General features: G+C 55.0%; 1 protein-coding gene across 2 annotated transcripts in view; it reads left to right on the top strand.

Annotated features, from left to right (window-relative positions):
• CFDP1 (chromatin remodeling protein CFDP1) overlaps window positions 1-25,581 on the top strand; it is a 52,126-nt gene that overhangs the window by 23,160 nt on the left and 3,385 nt on the right. For both annotated transcript variants that reach the window (XM_088519816.1, XM_088519815.1), the window contains exon 6: window positions 23,746-23,904. In XM_088519816.1, the coding sequence (XP_088375942.1) occupies window positions 23,746-23,904 (159 nt within the window). The remainder of the gene's footprint in view (window positions 1-23,745; window positions 23,905-25,581) is intronic.

Below are 25,581 nucleotides of genomic sequence, written 5' to 3'. Positions count from 1 at the left end.
GAAGCTCCCGGCTCCGAGCGGCGTCCCTGCCAGCATGGCTCGTGCGGGAAGTGCAGCAAGAACGCAGAGACATGAGCACATGGAAGGAGAGGCTGTGAAACTTGCCTTGGGAGAGCCCTGGAAAGTGTTTTTTTAATTATTTTTTATTACTTTTTCCTGGCACGGTCTCGAATGGTGACTGGTGTGCAGCACGCCTGCTGCCTCCTCCGTGAGCTGCAGGAGGGTGGCTGCAGCAGCTGGCGCGTGCAGCACTGCCGAATCCCTGGAGAGCGGGATGCAGGGAAGCTCTGCCTTCACCGTTGGCGCTGAATGATGCACAGCGAGTTGCTTAGGCTAGAGCCTGTAAAGGTGTCTAGGCTCTTAATCCTCTACTGAAACCTGGGGGAGGTTCAAGCATTTACTCCTGTGTGGATCTTGTCCTCCTCCTGCGGGTGAGGTGGCTGTGAAGATGCTGCCCGTGGCCACCGCTCTGCCTTGCCTGCAGGCACTGGTGGATTCCCAGTGCCAGAGGCCTGCAGGAGCAGTTTGCACAGCCCCAGCACGTAGATCTCTGCTGCAGCCCTGGGAATTGGCTGCAGCAGCCCTGGGAATTGGCTGCTGCAGCGCAGGCCCTGCTGTCCTGGTCCTCACATTGCTGTACTGTGTTCTGCATCGCAGCGGCGCCATGAAGGCGATGCAGCCCCGGGTCTTTTGCTGGGCAGCGTTTGCTTTAAGGACGGCATCGTTTTTTCCCTAATGTGTAAAATGTCTTTTCCCTCCCTGCTATTTGTTCTCTCCCTTTGGAAAGCTGGCATGGCTCTCCGTTTCCTTCCCTGCTCGCACGCGTGCGCTTGAGGGCCTCGCCAGCTGTGCTGGGCTATTTGCGTTGCGGGGGATCCGTTTTCATTTTTTCCCAAGTCAACGCTACACATGTAGCATTTGTTTTGGAAACAAACCTGCTTCTGGAGAACTACATGGCCCCTGCGAGCAGATTAGCACAAAACAGCTCGTAGGTTTTGGGCTGTCCCTGAAGGCGATGTGAGGCAGCGCCCTCCGTCCTTGCTTTACGCTCTCTTGGCTGCTGCAGTTAACTAGGACCCTCGAGAAGCCTTTGGAGGAGAAGCTGTGCGTGGTCACCTCCGCCAGCCCCGTGCTGCAGCCCAGCCGCACGGCAGCGTTCGGCTGGCTGGGGCTGCAGCTCAATCTTTTGTTGAATCCCTTATGGAGGTGGAATATCCACACTCTGCAGATAGGTAAGGCTTTTCCCTACCAACTGTCCTCCAGAGCCTTCTGCTGTAAAAATGTGTCAGCAAATATTAGGAGGAGGCCCTTGGTGAAAGCTGCTGAGAGTGTCACCAAACTCATCCAGTTTAACCTTCCTCGATTGCAAACAAAAGTCTCCTGGAGCAAAAAGAGGAAAGAGGAAAAGCGGCCTCCTGTATCCTTCCTGCAGCAAGAGGCAGGCTGGATGGCAAAGCCACGTGGGCTCTGCCCAGGCTGTGGAAAACCCGCAGTGTCCTGGGGTTGAGACCCCGGCGGGAGCTGGCACGCTTCATGCTCCATGCCAGCGCTTCCGCTCCCTCGACGCGTGCCTGGGTATCGGCCATCACCAGTGCCGAGCCTTAGTTTTCTGGGTCAAACTTGCAAACGAGGAGAGCGTGGAGGCTCCAAGCAGTGCTCAGGCTAGGGTTCCTGAGACGAGCCCTGCAGTGCCTCCATCCCTCTTCCTGTGCTTTTCCTCTGGTCCCATGCCCCGCGTGTGGCGGCTCTCACTTGTGCTCAGTCTTAAACCCTGCTTGCACCGGCCTGGGGCCCTGCATCAGCTCGTGTACTTTCTCGCCAGCAAATCTGCAGTCTGAAGCCATACTAAAGCCAGAGTGCTTCAAATGCAGCCCGGTTCTGCTTGTCTTTACGAGCTCACCCTTGTCTCACCGTTACTTCTTTTCTTTCTTTTTGGGGTGCAATGAAACAAATATAAAAGAGAAAAAACCAACCTCAATGCTGTTTTATTGCCAGAAACCCCTCTGCAGGGAGGGCCCAGCAGCATCCTCCAGACTATCTGAGCTCAAGTAGTGGATTTTTGGTGCAAGCTGCGAGTACCCAGAGAGTTTCTGGAACTGGTAGAAGTGTCTGGACCCGCTCTGTGTGCGTGCCGAGCGATGGGATTTGCTTGGCCCTCCTCACTGAGGCACAGGGAACAGCTTTATCCTCGTCTTCCTTGGTGGAGAAGGTTGTTCCAGCCCTGTTCTCCCATGGTGTCAATGAAGAAATTGAGGCACCAGAAGCACCTGTTTTACCCGAGGTTGTTTAGGATTTGAGGTTGAACCCAAATTTCTGGGCTCTTTCTCTTGTAGTACTGGCCTTTAGTGTAGCTTTCATGGCTGCTAGGTTAAACATGCTGCTGCTTTTATGTGAAGAGCCTGGTCATATGGGAAAAGAGGGTTTTTTTCTCTCCTTTTTTAAAAAAAATAAAAATAAAAATAAATAAAAAAAGAAAACCTCTGGTTTGATTGGGCATGCCCGGCGTGGTAGGCTTGCAAAATAGCTCCTTTGTCAAGCGCTTTTGACACAAATCTGTGCCTATTGGATCTGAAGGCCAGAAACGTTTGTGCGCGTTCGTGTGCTCTGAACTCCTGCCCAGGCTGCTTCTCCAGGCCCTGCTGTGCCAAAGCAGTGACCTTCTTGGGTCTCCTTGGTGGAGATTCTCCAGCTAATCTTCAGTCAAAGCCCTCAAGGACCAGAAAATTCTTTCCTCTCTTTGAGCATGGTTATGCACTGCATCAAGCTCTGGCTGTTAATTGTGGATGCTGCTTTTTTCATTGCAGTTTGTTTTCCATTTGTTATTAGCTCTTTATGTGAAACTGGATTCTCTTCTATCAGAAAGGGACAAGCAAGAAGCAGAACAAATTGTCTGAGAGTTGCAAATACACCAGAGCATCCCCAAGCATCGCAATTTGCTTAAGCTCTGCTCCCCTGGGTTTTGTTTAGATGTCACTAGAACATGGTAGTATTTATATCTGTTTAATTGGGAATACCCTGCTGCTGTCCCTCGTGCTCTGGAACTCGTGTTTCCCATGATGGAGCAAGCGCTCTAGATGGCACGAGTGCGTTTCTGCCGCGCTTGTGGGAAATGCAGAAATGCAGATTGTGTTGAAAGGTTGGGGCCTGTCGATTTAAGTACTGATGCCAGTAACAGGGTTGTGGCTGTGACGACGCAGGGCCTCAAGGCACTCGCTCGGCGCTTGTGCTGGATGCCGTGGGGACGGCAGGGTTGTGCCAAAGAAAGCAATGGCTCTGCAAAGTGGTAACGTGCTTCAGGTGCAGAAATAATGGGCAGGGTCCTCTTGGGTGCATCCCCTGTGTGTGGGACATGTCTGGATCTGGAGAGAAGGACTTTTGTCCTCCCCAAAGCAAAAGGGAAGGTGGTAGGGCTGAATCTGAGAAATGATCCAGATTAAAGCTTGGGAGGAGGCCCCTGGCAGAGAGCTTTTCTTATTTACTTTGATATGTGATGTAACTGGAAAGAAAGCAGCTGTCCAGAAGCCCAGGCGCCTGCAGATTGATCGCTGAGGAGGAAGAGGTGAAGACCCTATTCCTCGCCGATGTCCAGGGCTTGGCGAGCGGGATGGCTGTGGTAGGTCGTTGTAATATCAGTGTCTCCATTCCAAAAGTGCTGGGAAGCTCTGCTGAGTGGTTCTTCATCAGCCCGAGTTGAACAGTGAACCAGAAGGCGCAACAGTACTGCTTTCTCCTCTCTTTAATCCTTTTAGGATTTGGGGCTGTAGTCAAAGTTAATGCGCAGTCGAAACCCTCGGGGTTTCTCCTACGTGCTGCTGCCCCTTTCCGTAGAGAGGGACGTGCGGAGTAGCTTGCGGATAAATGGAGAAGGGGCGGCTGGATCCTCGAAGAGGCTCTGCACGGAGCAGACCTGCCGCTCGGCAGGGCCCTCGCTGGCAGAGGCCGGGCTTTGGGCAGGCCGCTTCCAGGTCCGCGCTGGCTCTGTGCCTGCCTCTGCCTGCTCTGCCGAGCTCCCCGCGCGGGATTTGCTGCCCAGGGCCTGTCGAGGCACGCGGGCTGCGCAGGGCTGAGCGCGACTCTGGCAGCTCCTGTAGAAAGGGAGAGCTGCCTAGCGCATTTTCTGCACCTCGGTGTAATTTCTGCGTGACCTGGTTGTAATAAGCACAGTCGGAAATGAGTTTACGCAATGAGTAAATGGTGATTATGTATTTTTCTGCGGGCCCCCCTGGTTTATGATAGAACGTTTAGGTTCAAGTTGTGGGGTTAGCTGTTAAGATGTGGGGGAAGGTGCCTGAGCACAGCTGGGATTGGTGCCAGCAGGATTTGTGCAGCTCTGCAGGAGAGGACCCTCTCCTTGTCCCACGGCCAGAGGGTCTCGAAGCGCCCAGGGCACCAAGCAGCTGCGTGGGGACCTGCTGCTGGGGGTCCCCCTGCACACATGGGTCACACGCTGCCCTGCTGAGTTTGGGCACCTTGGCAGGTGTAACTGGAAAGGAAAAGAAATCATCTTAAAAGTGTTTTCATAACTATCTTCATGTAAGAAAGCAAACTGTATTGAGAAGCAGGAGCAGAGGGACACAACCTAGCCCTTTAATTCAAATGTAGTTTGGGTTGAGGAGTAAAAGAATTTTTTTATTTTTTCCCTTCTTTCTGCCAAATTCTTTCTTTAAACATAAAGGCTTTTCCTGGCTACTTGCAAAAGGAGCTGCTAGCAGAGTAGTCCTGTGTGTGACTCGCTGCTTCAGGCCTTGAACCTGCTCTGGAAAACCTTGGAGTGCAGGAGCCAACATTGGGCAAGCAGTGGATGTAGCTGGGACGGAACCGTAGTCTCGGTTAAAGGTTTTTATCCTTCTCCAAAGGGGCCTGTCGTGCTCTGAGGAAGGGTCACCACGCGCTTGTGTTTTCTCCTTCGTGCACAGCCAGCACTAGAGACAGGTCGTGGGCTACGTGGGACCTCTGCACCAGGGGTGACTTGCAGAGCAGCCATTGGAACGGGAGCTGCTGCGTGCGCATAGACTGTGGAGGCTGGGATAGCCTCATCACCAGCTGCTTAAAGAAAAAAGAACTCGTGTCCCTGTAGAGCGTCTCTGCTAGTGCTGCTGGGCTTCACAGTCCTCCTGTCTCAGACCTATTACAGCATAATATCATTTTCTTCAACTTTTTAACTAACTGGAAGCTTAAACTGTGTACGTTTCTTTCCAGATCTCTTCAAAGCTCTTATGTTCTCTCTCTCCCCCGACTTGAGCTTTCCCTGGCAGATTGTAGCCTGCTGGAGAACACAGAGCACATTGTGAAGCCCAGGGCAGGAGCTGACTCAGCAACCCTTGGCGTTCGGCGGCCACCGCTGCTCGCAGAACAGCGCGTTAGGCCTCAAAGGCTCCTGCCAAAAAACAGTGCTGCTGTAACGGAGTCGGTGCCCGTTTTGCAAGCTTTCACTCTGTCCTTTAACTTAAAAAATAAACACACTCACTCTACTGGTTCCTTAACATAAATCCCTTGGGAAGTGGGTTTTATACATATATATATATATATATATATATATATATATATATATATATATATATATATATATTGCAATGAGTCTTCTCTTTTTTTCCCCCCACATGAAGTGTCTGGGGTCTCCTTTTCAGAGCTGTGTCTCAGGTACAGCAGTTCCTCTCCTTGGAGGTTTTAAACTTACGAAAAGGGAAGTCCTGGGAGCCCTTTCATTGGAGTGAAGGGAACTTGCCTGCAGCAGAGGCTCCAGCACACGGATAAACCTTTGCAGGGTCGGGCTTGTGCCTGAGCCTTCCAGAGGACTTTCTCCTGTGGGACCTCTGCCAGGTTAGAGTGTCTCCTTTCCTCTGGGAATGCTTCGGCTCCTAACTGTGAAGCTGCACAGCCTGGCTAGGGCTGGGAGCATCTCCACTGCCCTCCCAAACTGAGTGGGGTTGTAGGAGTCCGTGCTGGCCTTGGTGCCTCATCTGCTGCAGGGATCTGCCAAGATGGAGAGGGAAAACCTTCCTCCTTATCCTGGAGCTCCTGCTTTGGAGGAGGTGGGTGTCAGGACCCAACCTGTGCACCCACATAGGAGCTCACTGGTGCATTGGAAGCTGTAGGTGCGAGCAGGATGCAGCAGCGCGAGACTCGCTCTTCTAGCAAAGTGCATCTAAACTAAATAGAGAAATTAGTTGTCAAGCTCCTGTGTTCTCCAAAAAGGAGCCTGTGATAATGTGGAGGGATATTGCGGGAGAAAACAGCCCTTTGAGAAGGGAACGGGCCAGAGAGCAGCGCGTCACACGGTGATGGTGGGAACTGTGGGTGTCCGGCATTCCCGGAAATATATTTAAGTGCCTTATTTCCACGAGGGAATTAAGAAGTTATGCAAACTCGGCCTCGTTTCATTAATGGATTTAAAGCAGGTTTTGGCAGAAGGCAGCCAAGCACATCAGAAATGGAACAGAAAATATTCGTCCCAAGTCCCAGAGCCTGGAAACTGCCTTGCACGCCATGGAGAGCAAGTGACAAATGCTGTTTGTGTTGTAATCCAAAGTCTCTCTCCTCTCTCTCCCCCACATCCTTCTTGGGCATGAGTCCTTAGGCAATTTCTTAGGGAATTTAAAGCCAGAGGCACAGGACCATCGTGGAATCTCCCTCGGACTCTTGTGCTGGACGAGGGACGTGTTGAGTTAAAAGGTACTTAGAGCATTTGGGTTTCTTGATTGCCTTGGCTCGGTTTGAGATACTTATTCAGACTTCTTGCTTTTAACCCGTGTATCTTCAGTTTGATCTGTGTTTTTGACAGGTGATTATTATCATTAAAAGAGCTGAAGCTCTGATAGCATTAGGACTAGCAGCAGTCGAGCCTAGTTTTAACAAGCCCAGGTCATCTTAGGATATTTGGGAAGACAGGTTGTAGGTAATAGGTTGCGTGATAGGAATCTGTGTGTCTGGAGAGAAGGGACACGCTGTGTGCTAATTGTGCATGTCTGCCATGGCCCAGGAGCTTCTCTGCTGTCCTTGCCCTCAGTGATGTGCACTTCCAGGCATGAAATCTGGAGCAAAAGGAGGGCAATTCCTCACGTTCTGGAAAACTCCTTTTGTTAGGAATTCATAGCTTTTTCCATGACTTCTGCCTTTGGTGCTGTTTTCTAACCCCGCCTCTGGCTTGAGTACGTCCCTCAGCTTTGCTTCCTCCTGCTTTTCCCAGCCAGGTTTCCCTGGTGCCGGTGCCTGGAGTTGCACACTGGGGACCTCAGCTTCTACTCCTGCTCTTCATGGCAGGTACCACGTCCAAATTCTCACTGCTGGGTAGCGAGACTTGTCTGAAGAAGAAACTCAGCAGCATCAGACCCAACCCCAGACTGCTGCTGTGTGAATGCTGACACGCGGGAGGAACACTCAAAATGCTTGTGCAAAATGCCCTGGTTTTGCCCTGTTTAACACTGGGATAACTCTGCTGCACGGGCTCTTACGCTACCTGGGCATCTCTTGACAGGAGGTGGCTGATGGGTGTAGGAATCTTGGTGAAGAACCTCAAGTAGAAGGGTGAACCATTAGCAGGTATTGGGGTGAACTGGATTTCAGAGGTTTACTGACCAGAGGGCCCTATTTTAACTTTGCGGTTTTTAATAGACACGTTGATTTGACTTAAATTCTTTGTGGTTTAGTTGAAGTTTGAAGAGGACCTGCCTCTTGCAGCAGAGGCCGTTACTACAGCTAGTTCTGGTGTGTGTGGTTGTTTCTTTCCTTTTTGTTCCTTTGTATGTGAAAACTCTGAAATGTTTTTTTTCTAATGCACTGTGGCTCTATCCCCTGCTTTCCCCACCCTTGGTCTCCATCTGTGTACTTCAAAATAGTGGGAGGAAGAGGGCAGAGAAAGAACAAAGGCTCATAGCACAAACGGAAGGAAATTAGGGAAATGCAGGCGGAAACAGACAGTGAGAAATGCAGCAAAAATCCGGCGGGGGTGACTGCGCGGGCAGGGGTGCGCGGGGCTGCTCCCTGCTCGCTATTCAGAGGGCCCAAGCCCTCGCCGGGGGGGCCGAACTTTTCTGCAGGTCGGCAACGTGTTCAGGCACTGGGCAGTGTCCGTCCTGTGCGTGCCAGGCGCGTCTGCATGTCTGAGCCACGTGTGCCTCTGCGTGTGTGTGTGCATGTCTGAGCATGTGCATGCATGTCTGCATGCGTGTCCGTGTGTCTGTGCATGGCTGTGTGTCTGCACATGTCTGCGTGTGCCGCGTGCGTGTCCGCGTGTGTCAGCGTGTGCCGCGTGTGTGTGTGCGTGTCTGAGCGTGTGCATGTCTGCATGCGTATCTGTGTGTCTGTGCATGGCTGTGTGTCTGCACATGTCTGCGTGTGCCGCGTGCGTGTCCAGGTGTGTCTGCATGTACCGTGTGCGTGTCCGCGTGTGTCAGTGCGTGCCACATGCGCCTCTGCGTGCCGCGTGTATGTGCGTCTGAGCGTGTGCGTGCATGTCTGCGTGCATGTCCGTGCGTGTCCGTGTGTGTCTGCGCATGTCTGCATGTGCCACGTGTGTGTCTGTATGTGTCTACGTGTCTGCATGTGCCGTGTGCATGTCCGTGCGTGCCGTGTGTGTGAGTTCTGCATGCGCCATGCGTGTCTGTGCACCGCGTGCGTGTTTGTGCGTCCGTGCGTGTCTATGTGGGGTGTGTCCGTGCGTGTCCGCGTGTGTCTGCACGCGCCGCGTGCGTCTGCGCGGCGCCAGCGCTGCCCTCCCTGCCCCGGTATCCTCTGCGCACCGCGACCGGGCCCGCTGCGCCGGCGCTCGGCGAGGGCCTCTGTGCCCTTGGAGCTCACACACCCCGATTTCTCCTTTGCTGGCAAGATGCCCAAGAGCAGCATCCTCCAAAAAAATTTTAAAAAAGGCATTTCTTATGTCTCTTTCTATCCATTCTCTGAAGAAATAGCTGGCTCCGGGGTGGAGATGGGCTCCGTGACCTTGGGCAGGCCAAGGTTTCAGCCCCTTTCCTAGGAAGCAGCTCCCACCTCCACTCCAAAATAGGACCCCAGAGACAGACGTTAGATATTGCACCTCTAATGGACGGCAGAGCCAAAGTGCAGCTTTTGGATTAGAAGGAGGAACGGCAGGCAGTGCCTGAGCCACAATTGAGGTGTCTGCTTGGTGCTGAGAGTAACCTGGGCATCCGAGCAGCTCTGTGCAAGTAGCGGCGCGCTCTCCTGGTGGTATTTAAATGGAAAAAGCGTTTTGGCAACTCGCTTGTTCAGTCCTCGGCCCTTATTCAACCAGTTCTTACGCAGTGAGAGCCATTTAGCTGCTCTAAAGAAAGTTCTTTAGGGGAAAAGAAAAACAGAATTCTCTGCGTTCAGGGAAACTTCTGTGTCGTTCTGAGCAGAAATCAGTCCTTGGAGCATGTGGATCTCCAGTTTCTTGCTGAAGCTGTGCCACGACTTCTTTAAGAGGAGACCTAGGAACAAAAGGTAGACAGGGTGTTTTAGCAGCACTGCTCTGTGTATAGAAAATGCAACACTGCCTCTGCGAAGCCTTGCACTGCATGAACAGCACAGCATAGGAGGAGTCCCCGTTTGGACAGATGCTCTTCTACAGTCCATTTTGCACCAAGAGTCTTTGAAAGCAATTAGCTCTGGGCCCACTCGTGTTTGTTCTCAGGAAATGGCTTTGCAAGTCAAGCCCTTTTAAGTGTCTTAATCTCAGCACCCCCAAAAGCTGGGCTTTGCTGGGTGCTCAAGCGCTGACCTGGGCTTTATGCTTCTGGTGCGTATCCTTGTAGCAAGAACTGAGGGCAGGAGCATTTGCATGGAAGAAACAAGCTGCAGTGCAGCTAGATAATGCCAATCTCGTCGTTGCTTTAATATTCATTGGTAGGGACAGCAATCAAGCTCTGTCATTTTAAAGTTAAGTAACCCATAGTCCTGGTCGGCTTCTGTCTGTATACATGAAAGGGATGACTAAGCCAAGAGCTGCTCAAGGCATATCTCAATTACTTATATTTCACTAGGTTTTTAAAGATTAAGTCTGGGTTTGGAGGATGAAAGGTTTTTTTTCTTTATCTCTTAATAAGAAACTTGTATTTGCAGCTCTGAAAAATGCAGAACATCTCCTGTGCTCTCCTCCATGCTGCTTCCTGCAAGCGGGATGGGGGTAGGGGAATGTGGGGAGATCCTCCCGGGAATAAAAACCACGTTCCTCTTGGTTGGTTGCCTTTACCACAGCTCTGCCCTGTGCCCTAAATGGATGGGGAAGGATTGACCAGGCCGGAGTTCTCATGGCAAAGCTGCGCTTGGAGCGTAGGAGATGGAGCGGGATACGTGGGAATGAAGCGTGGGGACTTCTGAGGGTGGACGCCCCGGGGAGGGACGATTCCTTCTCTCCGCCTTATGCCTGTAATGCTTGAAGGCTCCTGCATCGGCTTTGCTGTCTGCGTTCACTAAGGAATCCTTTTTGGAGAAAAGGTGTCTCTGTTGTTGTTGTAGCGCTCCAGCCCTTCAATCAAAAAAAAAAAAAAATCCCTAAATGTCTAAAGTGCACCTTGGTGAAACCAGAGAGGACCAGGTTAGCACTTCTGTATCAAAAAGCAAGGGAAAACAGTTCGGAGAGGGGTTTCCAGATGCAAATATTGAAAAACATGGTGGGGGAAGGAGCATTGTTCCCAGGGCAAAAAAATCCAGGAGCTTTTGCTCCCTCTGGGGCAGACACGTGCGGCAGGAGCCAGGATGCTGTCCTTGCAGCAGGGCTCGGCGCAGGCTGTGCTCGCGCCAGGGCATGCTCGGGAGAAGGGCTCGAGACCGGCCCCGGAGCTCACCCCGCTGCGCGCGAGCAGGGAGGCACGGGGAGACGCCGCCTCCGATGCGGAGCTCGGGAGCCCGGTGAAGGAACTTCTTGCCTTCGGCCGCGCATCCCGGGAATGGCGCTCGTGCCGACAATCCCAGCTCCTCCAGGGAGCCGAACCCTGCGGCGCATGCGCATAGGAATGCCCACCTGGGAAATGTTCCCGTGCGATTTTACTAAGAGGAGAGGAAAACCGGAGTGGGAGGACACGGGTTATTCACGAGATACAAATCCAGCTTCTAAGCTGTGCCTTTAGGTGTGCGTTTCAGTGGAAAACGCTGTCAGTTTTACTTCTGTCAGAGCGTATTTTTCCAGTCGCCGCATTCAAGTGAGGGTGTACTTTGGAAAACAGTCGTCTCTAGCACGGCTCTGTACCCTCCTGCAATTTGGAATTGGTCTGTTATAACCCTGGAAAAGGGAGTACGGATGGTTTTACTTTGCTTTTGTTAGTCCCATTGTATCGCCCTGTTCTTCAAGACTGCAGAGTAAATGGGGTCCCCAGCATAGGCTTGAGGTGCAAACGCTTGGGGTAACCCATAGGCGAGGAGGATCCCTGATCTGACCTAGGCAGGTTTTAAGCCTTCAGCCTCTCTACTCAACCCCCTAGAAAAGGGACTCGGAAATGGGTCCTGGTTTGGATGGAAAGGTCCAGCCTTTCCGAGGGACTCCACAGGCTGGGCTGCAGACCAAGCTCATCTCCATTCTGCCCGGTTTGACCAGCTCTCTTGCTTTTTGCAAATCCACTGAGTCACCCAGCGTCTTATTTAATTGTGAGAGGGAATGACGCTGCCTTTGAAGGAACTGCCAAATCTTCAAGTATTTGGAGATTTTTTTTTTTCCCCTCTTAATTGCCAGGTCATGATGGAGAGCAATCAGGTAGCGACTCCAGCTTTCTGGTGAAGAAACCGAAGTTGGTAGCTCACACGCTGGGGAGGAAGGGGAGCTACTCTAGCTATCTTAGCCCAAGGCTTGGAGGCAGATTAACGTGCGTTTGTTTTTCCTATTTTTCTGCAGTGCCTTCCCCTGAAGCTGAGCTCAGCCGGGGCAGCTGTGCCGGCTACTCGTGGCGTTGCAGCCGCAGCGCTGTGGCAAGGAGTGCCTGCGTGCTCCTGGCCGCGCTCGTGTTGGCGCCCGGGCAGCCCGGTGCGGCCCTGGCTCGCGGCGCCGCCGGCCCCGTGCGCCAGAGCTGGACTGGGGCCACCGACTGCCTCTGCTTAGCCGTTTCCTTCGCACAGGTGCACGGCGGTGCCTATGGATGGTTGGGGTTTGCACCCTTGGGGGAGCTGCTGCTTGAGCATCATGGTCGGCCCCATTTCAATTTCACGTTTGGAGATAAGGCTTTGTATTGGGAGGTTTTTTGTTGTTTTTTTTTTGTCTCCTGAGTGTATCCAGTCCCTCTGTATAGCCTCAAACCTTGCTTATGATCAGCGATATTATTGACCTGGGTTCTAGAATAGGTAACTGCTCTGTGAATGCACCCCCCCCTTGCCAGCTGATCATGGGCTGAAGGAGCAGGGCAGCTGTCCCCATTAGACAGCAGAAGTAGGGGAAAGCTGCCGGGCTCGTGTTTCTCGTCCTCTTTAGCTCGTCATTGCTAACTGGCTGGGAGATGAGAGCGCTTGCTGGGGCGCGCGAGCCTGCTCGTGTGCTCCCTAAGGAATAGCTCTGCCCAGCGGCACGGGGGGCTCCTGAATATAACCCGCCTCATGGCTGGAGAGCCGTGGCCTCCAGGGCTGCACGGTTGGGGGTTATTTCTGCAGTAGTAACGTACCCAACCGCAGACGGCTACTGTTTTTTAATCCGCAAGGGAGGCTCAAAAGCGGCGCAGCATCGTTCTGGAGGTCTCTTAGCTCCTGATTTCAAGGGCTGGGGGCCCTGCGAGCCGGCAGCCATGCCCGCGGATCGCGGTGTTTCTGTGTCAGGAAGGGCTGGGCAGAAGGAGGGGCCGGCAGTGGGGCCGGGCAAGGCTGCGCTCTCCCCTCCAAAGCCCGCGGTCCTGGCGTGCGGGGACGGCACGGAGAGCCCGTCTGCTCCCATTCCCACCCGCCCCATGCGCTCCCAAAGCCTTGATGTCGCCGCACGACTGGAGCAGCAGGCTGGAAACGGGAAGGGGGACGGGCCGATGCGGCAGGAGCGGTTGGCGCTGCGCTGCGGCTGCCAAGGCTGGATGCAGGGAGAGGAGGAGGAGGAGGAACGGGGCTGATGCAGGGCACCTGCCTCCAAATGCCCAACCCACCGGAGACCCAGTGACAGTTCTGTAAATCACAGGCAGGTTTCCAGGCCGTCTGGAAATGTGTCCTTTTAAACACTGGCCATCAAACAGCCCAGATTAGGGATCCGCTGGCTTAATGCATAAATTGAGGCAGATTTAGAGTAGTCATTGGAGAGCAGCGTGGCTTCCAGTTCAGTGCTCTGTGTCTCATCATTCTGACTCAATGAATAAGGCGGATCTTTTCATTAGTGTAAAATACACTGCAGTAAGGCTCTTGGGCATCGTGCTCGGCGCTTTGCCGTGGCCTCGAGGTGCCAGGGGAGGCTCGGCCTGACTCTGCCGCCTCAGCATGGTCTGGGAGTTGGGGAGCGGCTGCAGTTCCAAGGCCGGAGGTGCCAGATGCCCAGTGACAGCGTTGAGTGGACTCGGAAGTGGATTGTGTCCCTGCTTGGGAGTAGGGCTCCTCTGCCCTCGCTGCCGGGGCACGAGGCCTTGGCGGAGAGCGGCGCGAAGGAAGCAGCCTGAAGCGAGCAGACGGCCCGGCCTTCGGCGGGTGGCCCAGCCTGATGCCATTTAAAAAAAAATCAGCTCAAGGGTGGCGAGGGTTAGGCGAGTTGGATCAGAGGGAGCCCGGGATGCTGGGTCAGATTACGGAAATTCCTGAGGATTGGGGCTGGCCTGAGAGTCAGAGGGGAAAGCCAACAAGGCTTGAATTGCCATGGCAGGGTGCAAAGGGCACAGGCCGTGGTTGCAATAGCAAGTCTGTTTGGGTGGAAACACTGCCCTCCTTGTTCCAGAGGGGAATGAGCTGGGCTGCACAGTGCTGCCAGGAGGAATCGCTGCTAGCGGGAACGGAGCCGTGGGTTTCAGAGCATCGGCTTGGTCGCTTTGGACTTCAGAGGCAGCGCTGCTTCGCGCACCGCATCGCACCCGTGGCGACGTGTTGTACGGGCTGCTCTGCGCGGGAGCGGTGGGGCTCTGCGCTCTGCCCCGTGGAGCTCTCCAGGGGCGCCTGGGGTGGAGGTGCCACCTGCTGTTTCAGAGGCATCCCCTTGCAACGGGAACAGTTGTCATTTGGGATCCACCCCATCCTCTGGGAAGCTGTTCCCATGGTTAATGCACTGACTCTCCAACGGCTGGAGTCCCTGAAGGCGCCTGTCCCCTTGGCTGGCAGAGCACCCGCTCGCAGCAGAGCTCTCGGCCTCCAGGGATGAAAGACCTGGCGAGAAGCCGGTGACCTGCTCGGGTCTCCCTGTGCCCTGGGAGAGGCGGGAGCGGCGCTCGCTCCCACAGCCCAGAGCGGCGCCGCGGTGCCTTCCGGAGCCTCCCGCTCCCCGCTGGGAGGGGACCATGGAGCAGGGTGCTGGGAGAGCTCTGCTGTTGCCCTGCTCCTTCTCCGAGGGCTGGGAATCTATTTCCAGTGAGGTGGGTCCCAAGGAAGAGGAAGGGCAGCCCTTCGGAGCAGCTGCTGCCAAGGTTGGAAGGCGCTCGGAGCTAGTGCTGCCAGCCGCAGGCGTTCAAAGCGCTCCAGCTAAGCCCTGGAAAAAGCCCAGGCTAATCTTAGTTCCCCCTCTGAAATATGTTTTGGGCTCTTTTCTTCACCTTCTGTTTGAGCGTCAGCCTCTTCCGCAGCTGCCAGCCTCAGAAAGTTGCATTTGGGAATGACGGCGGCAGGGTGCATCTCCAGCTCTTTATTGCCTACTTTTTCTTGGGCTGGACCGTGCAGTTTATTCGCTGAACACATCTGAAGCTCTCAGGGTCTTTCCCTCCGTCTTTATCCCACGAAACGCCGCCTTTGATCTGAATCTTTTGGCTAGCTGCTAGGCAGCAATGAACAGTGTTGCAGGAGGCCAGGTAATTTTGATGGATGCCCAGGCAATGTTGACCCTTCCCAGAAGCAATTACATGTGATCAAGCCCTAAAACTTGTTTCATGTCTGCTTGTAACAGTGACCAAATGCTCGTGGTCCCCCCGCAGTCCCACGTGCTGCCAGGACAGACTTTGCACAGGAAGGAAGCCAGTCGCATTGGACCATTGCCCCGCATGGCACCGCAAAGCGCCGACCCTGCTGCCGGGTGCCCACTCCAGCCCCCATCCATGCTGGGGAGCGCCGGCGCGCGCGGACGCACCGCACGGAGCTGTGGGAACTGCACCAGCTGCGGAGCCATCCGCCCACCCTGGCTCGGCAATCCCATTAGTGCCGGAACAATTCCATGAGCGTGCCCGGGATGTTCCCCGCGTGCTTGGGGCTGCCCCGAGCTCCGACACAAAAGCTCTGCCGTTAGACAAAGGAGCAAGAAGCAAGCAGGAATTTCTCCTCCCTTGGCCAGCAGTTTTTTTTTACCCATTCATTTTTTAAGACTTGGTCACCGATGGCAGAGCTCTGCCGGTGTTTTTAGGGTCGCACAATGAAATCATCCTAGTGCAGCTGGTTCTAGCAGACCTGAACGTCCTCAAGCAAATGCCTTGCAAGATACAAGCCGGGCTGTGCTTGCCCCCGGCACACGCTCGCGGTCGTGGTTGCTCCGTTAGAAACGTGTCAGCCGAAGCAGTCAGGGGGCACTGCAGGTGTTTGAAAGCCGGGTTGCATTTCTGTGCCTAATGCGGGTGCAGCGCAGGGCGTTACTGCGACCCCGCACGCCGCCCGGCGAGGAGGGTTTGTCCCCGTTGTTCAGCGCCGGGAGCCGCGTGCGTGCAGGTGGCAGCCAGCGCCGCGTCTCCTCCCTGCTCCTGGTGCGCGTGCCGTCTCGCGGCCACGGGAGGACGCGAGCTCCCGAGCTCGTCCATTGATTAATGTGCGGGGCTTTGGAAATGCAAATAGTAAAAGCAGAGCAGCCTCTGTATCCCCGCATGTGCACAGGTGCTGCAGCGACGTCGGCTCCTTTATAAAAGTTGCGTCACTGGGAGCACTAAGAAGCCGGTTTAAATGCAGCCTCGCCCCCCGGAGTACCGCCTTCACCCCGTTTTTCTACACCGTGATAAACAGGAGTATTTGAAGTTCACCGGGGACTTGCTCAGCACCCCGCTGTGTGGGAGCCATGGGCAGGATCGGATGCAGGCGTCGGGACATCGTCTCGGGCTGCCTCGGTGGTCCCGGCGCTGTCACGCACAGCCCGAGCCTGTCCGTTCTGCAGCGGCCGCGGGGCCAGCAGCCCTCGGCTCTGTAGCACAGGGTGGCCTTGAAGCACTGCAGCGCTCTCAGCTAAGCTCCTGTCGAGCTTTTCTTGACAGCCCCGTAGCAGCTCTGCCTGAAGGGCCTCAGGAAAACCTGTTCCTTCCTCCACCTGCGAGGAAATGGGCTTCCCCAGCAGCAGGACCGCACAAAGGCTGCGGAGCCGGGCAGGAAGCCTCTGTCCCTTCCCTGTCGAGCCCTGTCAGCTAAGGGAGCCTGCGGCTACTGGGGCTGCTGTCTTCTCCTGCTGCCCCATTTGCTTTGGCCCCCGCTGTGCAAATTTGCCTCCTGGGATCCGCGGGGGCCTGGCTGCAGCGCGAGAGGAGGGTTCCATGCACTCAGCCCTGCTGTGTGTCCGCCCCGCGCCGTGCCCCAGTGGGGAGCAGCGTGGTCACGGGGCTGCTGCTGCCTCCGCGCTGCCCCCTTTCACTGCAGAGCAGCTCCGGGGCGCCCGCGCATCCAGCCCTGGACTTTGGAAAGAGCCTTGGAAGTCGGCCAGGACCGTTCATGAACTGGAGACAAGCACCAAGGGCCAGTACCTTCTGTGGGGTGGTGAGGAAAGAAGCTGTTAGCGGGTTTTCTGCTGCCCACAACTTTCTGCAAAGCCCTCACCCTGGGCCGCTTCGGTTGTGGCGTTTGCAAACTGCTCAGGAGAGCACACGGCTTCCCTGTGCTGGATTAGAATTCAACTGAACAATAAAATATAGCTGGAATATTAGAGCTTTGCCTTGGACGGGCCATTGCTTGCTACCAGTGCAAATGGCAGGGGTGGTTTTTTTCTTCCCCGTGACAAATCTGCATTCCCCGCCGGCTCTATTGAGACACAGCTGCACGCGGTGTTGCCCACGCCCGGGGCAAGCTCGGGCAGTGCCTGCCGCCCTCCTCGCGTCGCGCTCACGCATCGTCCGTGGCACCCGGCCTCGCTGCACCGGTGCGTCCTGGATCACCGTGGCCCGGCCTCGACTGCGGCAGCGTCACACAGCACCTGTGTTCATGCAGCCACCACCGCTGCGCTCGCGAGGCCGGGAAGGCCGGCAGCATGTGGCAGCGTGGCCGCTGCTCCTGCTTCTTGCTCAGAGGTGGCTTTGGGCCCTGTGTGGGTTAATTCTGGGAGCAGCGAGCAGCTCGTTAGCGTCCAATGCTGTAACCAGGAGCAGTGCGAGCGCTTCTGCCTGCTGCAAGGTCAGGGCCTCCTCTTCTGCACAGCGGGGCTCCTGCCATGGCAGTCTGCGTGTGCCCCAACCCCGTGTGCCCCAACCCCTGTGCCCCATCCCGTGCGGCCCATCCTGTGTGCCCCAACCCCGTATGCTCCATCCCGTGTGCCCCATTCCCATGTGCCCCATCCCCGTGTGCCCCAACCCCTGTGCCCCATCCCCATGTGCCCCATCCCATGTTCCCGCCTGGCCAGTGCAGCGCACTCTGGGCATGTCCCTCTCGCCCACGTGTTTTCCAGGGGGGCAGGTGGTCCGTGGCATGCCGGGCAGGAGTGTTCGTTTAAATGGAAGTGTTTCCTGGCTGCCTCCCTGCCCAGCTGTGGTTAGGTTGTATGAGAACCATTTCCTGCCGTTAAGGAAACTATCCGGCGCTGCAGTAGTTCATGGGTAGGGGCAGGTATTGCCATTTCGATACCTCGCCTGCTCCTCTCTTTGGGCCTGGTCTCTCCCCCTTGCATTTCCCTGCCCCTCGGGCGCTTCGGAAGGGTCTCACTGTGCGCCCGGCTGGCAGCGGGCCGAGCTCTCGGCAGGTGCTGGCAACTCGCAGCGCTCGCAGGGGGCAGGTGTGCTGGGCCCTCGGCACCGGCACAGAGCCGCGTCCTGGCTCTCCTGTCTGTGCTGCAACCGGTGCCCCGGGCTGTGGCGGGAAGAGGGAGCTGGGCAGGAGCAGGGCTCCAGGAGAGCTGCGGCTCGATGGGGACGCAGTCCTGCCGCCCTTGCCACATTCCTGGTGTTTGGTGCCCTGTTGTAACCGCGGGACGTGGCATCCTCCGAGGGCGTCGCAGGGAGCCGGCGGGGAGGCGGGTTGCACAGTCGTGGGCGTTTGGGCTGTTTGGCAGCGCATGACGTTTTAGAAAGCCTCCAAGCAGCCCTGCACCACCCTGGTGGGAGCTGAGCGCCAGGCAGGCGCAGGGGAGGCTGCCAGGCAGAGCTGAGCGGGTGCCTCCTGCTCGTCCCCTCCTGCCAGCCCGTGTAAGTGCTCCTGCCCGCTGCCCTCCAACACGGAACAATCTGTTCACCTGTCCCTGGATGGATTCCTGGCTCTGAGCCTCTGCTGAGGTTCAAACCAACCTGCTTCACTGGCATCCCATCTCATGCCCAGTGATTGCTTCTTAGAACCAAGCCCTTTTTAGAAAAGCACTGATGTAAGACGAAAGGCCTTCTTGCCAGAGAAGTTGTTATCCGCAGCACGAGGACGACGTGGGGAGGATGGGGAAGCAGCATGGGGTCTGCCTGCGCCCAAGGAGCCAGCAGGAGCAGAGCAGTGGAGAGCAGATGGTTTGTGATCCTGAAGGCGGGCGGCAGCGCAGAGCTGCTTCTTGGAGCTGGGGAGGCTGCTGGCTCCGTGACCAGCAGCTGGGCAGGCTTCCTCAGAGCACCGGTGTTCAGCAGGGAGGCTGTCAGAGTGTTTGACACCCGGCTCATCCCGCGCTCCTGCGGCTCCCTGCCTCCTCCCGGCCGTCGGCCTGCTCTGGTTTGGCCAGCTGGCACTCGTTCAGCTGCTGGGTAGGTGTTTCAGAAAGACACGAGTTGCTTTTCCGCGGGGCCGGCGGCAGCTGTGGCTGTCGGTGTCATGGAGCACAGAGGCCGATTCGCAAAGACGTCTGAGGGCACCCAAGGAAACGGGCTGGCAGGTAGGAGGAGCGCAGAGCACCCGTGAAGCCTGCGCTTGGGTAGCAGCAGTCGTCCACACAAATCCGGGAAAGAAACAACTGTCCTGGCAGCCGCCAGGCAGATCCAAGTGAATCACAGGCTCAGCATGAGTCAACAGGATCACACGGTTGTGGAAAAGGCACACGTCATCGCGGGCTCTGCAAGGAGCTGCGCGCTCCACAGGCGTGCGGAGCATCCCCTCTCACTCCGTGCTCGCGGAGCCGCAGCCGGAGCCCTTTCCCGTTTTGGACACTGCATGTCAAGGAAGATGTGGACCAATAGGAGAGTCCGGGGAGAGCAGGGAGAACGGTCAGAGCGCTGGAAATCCATGAGGAATGAGGAAAGCTTGAAAGAACTGGGATTGTTTAGTCTAGGAAAGCAAAGGCTGAGGAGAGGATAGGGAGAGTTTTCAATGGCATCAAAGGCCTCTGTGAAACGTAAGGAAATGAATTGCTTTCAGTAGCTCCAGGGAGAAGATAACAAGTCACGTGCACAGGCCGAGCGAAGAAATCCGAGTTAGACATTGGGGAAGACTTAGTTAGTTAGTTAGGAAGTACTGAAATCTCTGATGTGAGGGGCTGATTTCAGGAGGCCTTCCAGAAGAGAGGACCTGATCATGCAGTGGCTGAGGGAATGGACTAAGAGGCTCTTTGAGCCCTATTTTCATTTGGCTTTAGAGTGTTCTGTAAAACTAGTGATGCCAAGTCAGGCTCACGTTTCTGAGGTGGGCTCGCATCTCCAGAAGGCTGCCGACCTCCCTGGTGCAAGGTAGCAGGGTTGCTCGTGAAGGTGCCACTTTATCATTTGTATTGCAACAGTTCCCGAAGATCTTGGGCAGGCTCCAGGCTTGCACTGAGGTGGGAAGAAATTGGATTGTTATGGAGAGGAACACAGAGCATTTCTGTTGGAGCTGGGGTAGCAGGGGAGGCTCTGGCTGCTCTTTGCCCCTGTGCCCGAGTGTGGCAAGTGCTGCGCAGGCTGCGCCCTGAGGACGCTGCATGGGTGCAGGGAAGCCTGTCCCCCAAGATGCAGCCCAGGGCCGTGTTTATTTGCTGCCCAGGGGCTGATTGGGGCTGTTCTTTTTAATTGAGGAAAGTAAGAGCGTGTCTCTGTGTCCTAAATAGAGGATTGTCCTGATTCGCATCCCCAGGATCCATTATGCCTTAGCGAATTACTGTCTCTCTTTTAAGTGCCTTAGTGATTAAAGATGCCACAGCAGATACCCTTAATGAGTACAAAAAGGGTAATAATTCCTCTTGTTGGCACTGAATGCAATTAATCAGGCCCCTTTACTTGCTTTTGAAACAGATGAGGCATTTAAGGCCAAGCAAGTTTTTAATTGGACTTTAATGTCTCTCATTTACTTCGTTCTGGCACAAGTATAGGAATTCCCACCCCCAGGTTCGCTGCTGGATTCTTTCAGGGCGTTGAAATACTTGGTGCAGAGCGAAGAAACAGCAGCAGATTTGAACATGTCCATCAGACCATGCCAGGGCCCGGCCCAGGAGCAGCCCTGCTGCAAAGAGCATGGAATTGGCCGGGCAGGAGCAGAGCTTCGGATAACGTTGCCCAGGAGCTGTCTCTGACATGGGGCTGACAGCAGCCACCAGCAGTATTTTTGGGCCAGCCCTGGCCCGGGGAACACTGGCCAAACCCGCGCTTCTCCTGCGGTCGCTGCTCCCCTGCCCTGCTCTCCCATTGCACCTCACCCTGAGATGCTGCCCCCATGGTAGGGGGGGCACTGCGGGACAGGGAGGGTGGCGGGTGGCCGTGCACAACATTGTGAATGTCCAGCAGGGTTCCCACGGGAGAGCAGGCTCCTGGAGAGCGACCCAAATCCGGCCTGCTCCCTGCCGCGGCGCTCACGCAGGCTCCGCTGCTAGCCGCGGCGTGGAGCTGCCCTGCGTGGGCTTCGCTGCAGCTGCACAGAGGGCATCGTGCTGCGCTGCGCGGAGGTTATCACGCTGCAGCTGCACAGAGGGCATCGCACTGTGCTGCACAGAGGGCATTGCACCGCAGCTGCACAGAGGGCATCGTGCCGCAGCCCTTCCCGCCACGTGTCCCAAGCTGCTCCCGCTGTGCCCGGGCTGCTGCCAGGGGCGCGGGGCAGGGTTGTCCCGCCTGGCCTGTGCCGTGTACCTGGGAGCCTGCTTGTCGCCCCGCAGCGCTCGGGAACCGCGAGCCACCCGCGCGGAGCCCCTGGCTCTTCCAAGCAGGTTTTCCAGGCACACGCTGCCTGTTCTGCAGAATCGCACTCGGCTGTTGTCCAGGGAAAAGTGAGTGGAGGCTCCCACCTACGGAAGAGCTGGCAGGATCCAGGTGGGCTGTGACTGCCTTGGGTAGCCGGGATGTCTCTCTCAGGGCACAAGCTCTTTTCTTCTGAGCAAATTAGGGGACATCTAGGGATAATTGCCCACATTTCTGCCTCCCTGCCTGCCCCATGGTCAAGGCAGGCCGGATTGTAGGCAGAAGTGCATCTGAAAAGAGCCTTTACTCCAGATCTTGCTAAAAAGCCGCTGGGCGTTTAGCAGGTCCCAGGTCGCATCCTTGCTGTCCTGCAGATGGTGGTCTCTGATTGTGCTCATTATCCCAGAGAATCAACTTTATTCCAGGCGGCTGTCCAAGATATCGCAGTGTGGCAAAAGCTTGCCCTCCGTCCCTTGGAATATCTGCAGATCCAAACGGTGTGTGTGTTTCTGTCCTCCCCAGTGCCAGGCCCGGGTCCCGAGTGGGAGAGTGGGCACCTTTTCCCAGGGCGATGCACAGAGCTGCCTCACGCACACCCAAGCTGCTGCTCAGCGGGGACTGCCACGAGGGATCTTGCCCGATATCTCGTTTAAACATTTTTTTTTCCACCTGATTTGTCATATCTCCCCTCTCCCCTGCAATCTGAGCATGTATCTGATGCTGGATTTGGCAGAATCTGGGGACTAAGCGAGGGTTTGGGTTTCATTATGTGGCCTTCTGGCCTGACAGCATGAGACGGGGCAGGCAGCTTTATCCAGCAGATACGGAGCCTGCCAAGGGGCCCTCAATCCAGGGTCTTGCACCTCAGATATCCCAGCCAGCGCCAGGAAGCTGCCACCCCAGGTGACCACAGCCAGCCCGTCTTGCTCTGCGATTCCGCTGGCTGAAGCTTATAAAGATGTCATCTTCTTTGATTTAAATCCATATGAACTGTGGAATTATTTTTCTTTAGAGGCTTGCAAATTATGGAAGCATAAACTACAGTAATGATCCGATAAGGACAGCTTTGGATGCTTTCCCAAAAAGCAGCTCTCCACGGGCAGAACGTGCTTCCCGCCTGGAGACTCCTGCGCGCGAGTAGCCTGCTGCATTCACCTGGCTGCCTTCCTCATGCTGCCCCATCCCAAATTCCTCTGTCTCCTTGGAACGAGAATCATTTCCTCGTGGGCTTTTTGCAGAGAGGAGGGCTTCACAGACCTGCAGTTATCTCTGGAATGTGCGTAAACAAGGAGTTCAATGGGATGGTGTTTGCCCCTGCTCTCGGGGGTGATTTAAGAACGGGTTAATACGCGTTTGCTTTTGCCCATTCCTAGCTCTGAGAATCGTCTTCCCCGGATGGTGACCCGGCCATCCCTAGTCCTTCATGCCGTGTGAGCGCGTTCCCCAGCACAAAGCGGAGATTGAGGCGCCAGGCGCGTGGGTGGGATCCGGGTCCTCAGTAGCATGGAGCAGATGGGAGCGCCCCAGCTCTGACGATGGCTCCGCTTGTCTGAGAACAAGGAGGTGGGAGCCCCGGGTGGCCTCTCTGCTAAACGGGGGCCCGTTGGAAGCTGCGGGATCCCAGGCACCTGCTTTGGGGATCAGTGTGTTGTTGATGGTGTATCTAATGGGATTGGCACTCTCCTTGGCTGGAAATGGAGGATTGCATTCGGAAGAAGGGTGTCTTGCTCACGGCCGTGGATTGCACGACGTTTCAGTGTCTCCAAAGGCTGTGAAGCATAGGGGGATACAATCTTAGGAATGATACATGGGCTGAGGGATAATGCATTTCAATGAGAGGCATAAAGCGTTCCATGTGTTTGTCAAAACGAAGATTCAGGTACAACTCCGTCCCAGTGTGTGAGGATGCTGCTAATGAGAGCAGCCCGGGCATCGAGTGCTTTTAGATTTAGAGGAAACAGCGGCAGCCAGAAATGAGAGCAAAAAATCAAGTTGAAAACAGACTCGTTTACAACAAAGAAATGGTTAAATCCTAGATGTGTTTGCATTGCCAGTGACGCACTGAGCCTGGATCCCGTCCAGAAAACGGCGCTTTAAGCTAGAGACAAAGAGTTGGACTTAGCACGGAGGTGATCAGTGGAATGGCTTGGCTGGGGTACGCAGGGGGTCAAACTAGATGGTTTAATGCTCTTGTCTGCCCTGAAAGCTTTCTGTTCCCCTTCAAAGCTAAATGAAAAAGCTCTTTCACAAAACGAGAGTGCTTGAGACATGCATCTAGTGAACTCTCCTGCATACAGGGTACAAGAGAAAAGGATCTGCAGGAGATGTGGCTTTGCTGTCTGGAGGCTGCCTGAAGGTGGTGGCCATCTGCTCGGGGCAAGTGGCTCAGCCTCACGGAGGTTACTGCTCTTACCTGTGACATGTCCCAGCTCTGTTCTTACTTGCTAACAGATGCCTCCTCCCTGTATTGAAGTAGCCTTTGCTTCCTTGTTTCCTTCAGGGTGAAGCGGCCAAGTGGTATGAGCAGCCTTCTTGGAAAGATTGCCTCCAAAAAGCAGAAGATGAGCACCCTGGAGAAGTCCAAACTGGACTGGGAGAGCTTCAAAGAGGAGGAGGGCATTGGGGAGGAGCTGGCAATCCATAACCGAGGGAAAGACGGGTAAGAGAGACTTCATCTAATAATAGTCCAGCATTTCCCACTGCTTCCGAGCAAGCTGGGATTTGTTGAGAATTTATGGATACATAAAGCCAGTAGCTGTTCTTGGTATCTTAGAAAGACTGCTGAGATGTGGAGTAGCTGAAGGCAGCTCCCCTCACTTACCTAACAACCTTCCTAGATTCCTCAAGTCCAGCTGAGTTGGAGCCTGGCTGTGCTTTATCTGCACTCCTGCTCATGACACAGATACTGTGAACCAGTGTAACTCAGCACCCTCCTGAAGAAACACCATTGACTTTGCCTTATTTTGTTTTATTCTTTTTAAGTCCCAAGTTGGAAGATATGTTTTTTATTTTGTTCTTCAAATAGCCTTTTCCAGCTGCATCCAACCTCCCTCCTCCTGGGTAAAGATATGAACCCAGAACAGCTGGCAAGGTGCAGAGCAGATTATGACAGCACTTGGTGTTGATTGTGTGCATCAAGCAATGTTCACTCCAATGGAGTTAATAGAAATATTGTAAAAGTAAATGGTGATGCTGTAAATAAACCCAAAAGTTAATAACGTGCGCTGCAGAGAAGGTTAATAAGATCAGAAGTGGCATTTCCTCTGTAAGTACTTTTCTAGGCTCTGGGAAAATATAACCAACTTTGTGGACAGCTCATAAAATGTATTTTTATTGTAAGCTGTTCTTCTGCTCTGTCTGCAGGAAAGCTCAGAGCTGCTGGATTGCAGAGATTTGATTTTATATTTTGCATAGGTACTTTGTAACCTCTCCCTCTTTGATTTGCTCTTGCACCTTTCCATAACCTACCTCCTCCATAAAACCCAGCATGATCCGCTCCTGGGCGCTTGCCACTTAACAAATGGCATAAGGAAGTGACGGTGCTAGAGGCTGGAACTAGAGGCTGGAGCATTCCTCGGCAGTCCTTGACATTGAAGCAGCTAAGGCAGCAGTGTGCCCTCGTGGCCAGGAAGGCCAGTGGGATCCTGGGGTGCATTAAGAAGAGCGTCTCCAGCAGGTCGAAGGAGGGGATCCTGCCCCTCTACTCAGCCCTGGTGAGGCCGCATCTGGAGAACTGTGTCCAGTTCTGGGCTCCACAGGACAAGAGGGATGTGGAGCTGCTGGAGAGAGTCCAGTGCAGGGCTACGAGGATGATCAGGGGCCTGGAACATCTGCCCTGTGAGGAGAGGCTGAGGGAGCTGGGCCTGTTCAGCCTGGAGAGGAGAAGGCTGAGAGGGGACCTGATCAGTGTCTAGAAGTACCTCAAGGGAGGCAGTGAGGAGGATGGTGCTGGCCTCTTTTCACTGGTGGCTACCGACAGAACTAGAGGTAATGGCCAGAAACTGAAGTATCAAAAGTTCCACAGGAACTTAAGGAAAGTTTTTTTCACAGTGAGGGTGCCAGAGCACTGGAACGGGCTGCCCAGAGAGGTTGTGGAGTCTCCTTCTCTGGAGATCTTCAAAATCCACTTGGACGCAGTCCTGTGCCACGTTCTCTAGGTGACTCTGCGTGTGCAGGGGGTTGGACTAGATGATCTCTAGAGGTCCCTTCCAATCTTAAGCATTCTGTGATTCTATGATTCACGACACACTCCGATGTGGCAGGGAGAGCACGTGCCAGATCGTTGCTGATGCTGTTGGCATCTGCAGCACAGCCAATATCATGGTCACGGCTCCTT

Source organism: Tinamus guttatus, unplaced genomic scaffold, assembly GCF_059628265.1.
Source record: "Tinamus guttatus ecotype Peru unplaced genomic scaffold, ASM5962826v1 Tinamus_guttatus_pri_ptg000074l, whole genome shotgun sequence".
NCBI lineage: Eukaryota > Metazoa > Chordata > Aves > Tinamiformes > Tinamidae > Tinamus > Tinamus guttatus.
Note: the sequence above shows the minus strand (reverse complement) of the source record. Positions and strands in the feature narration are given on the sequence as shown.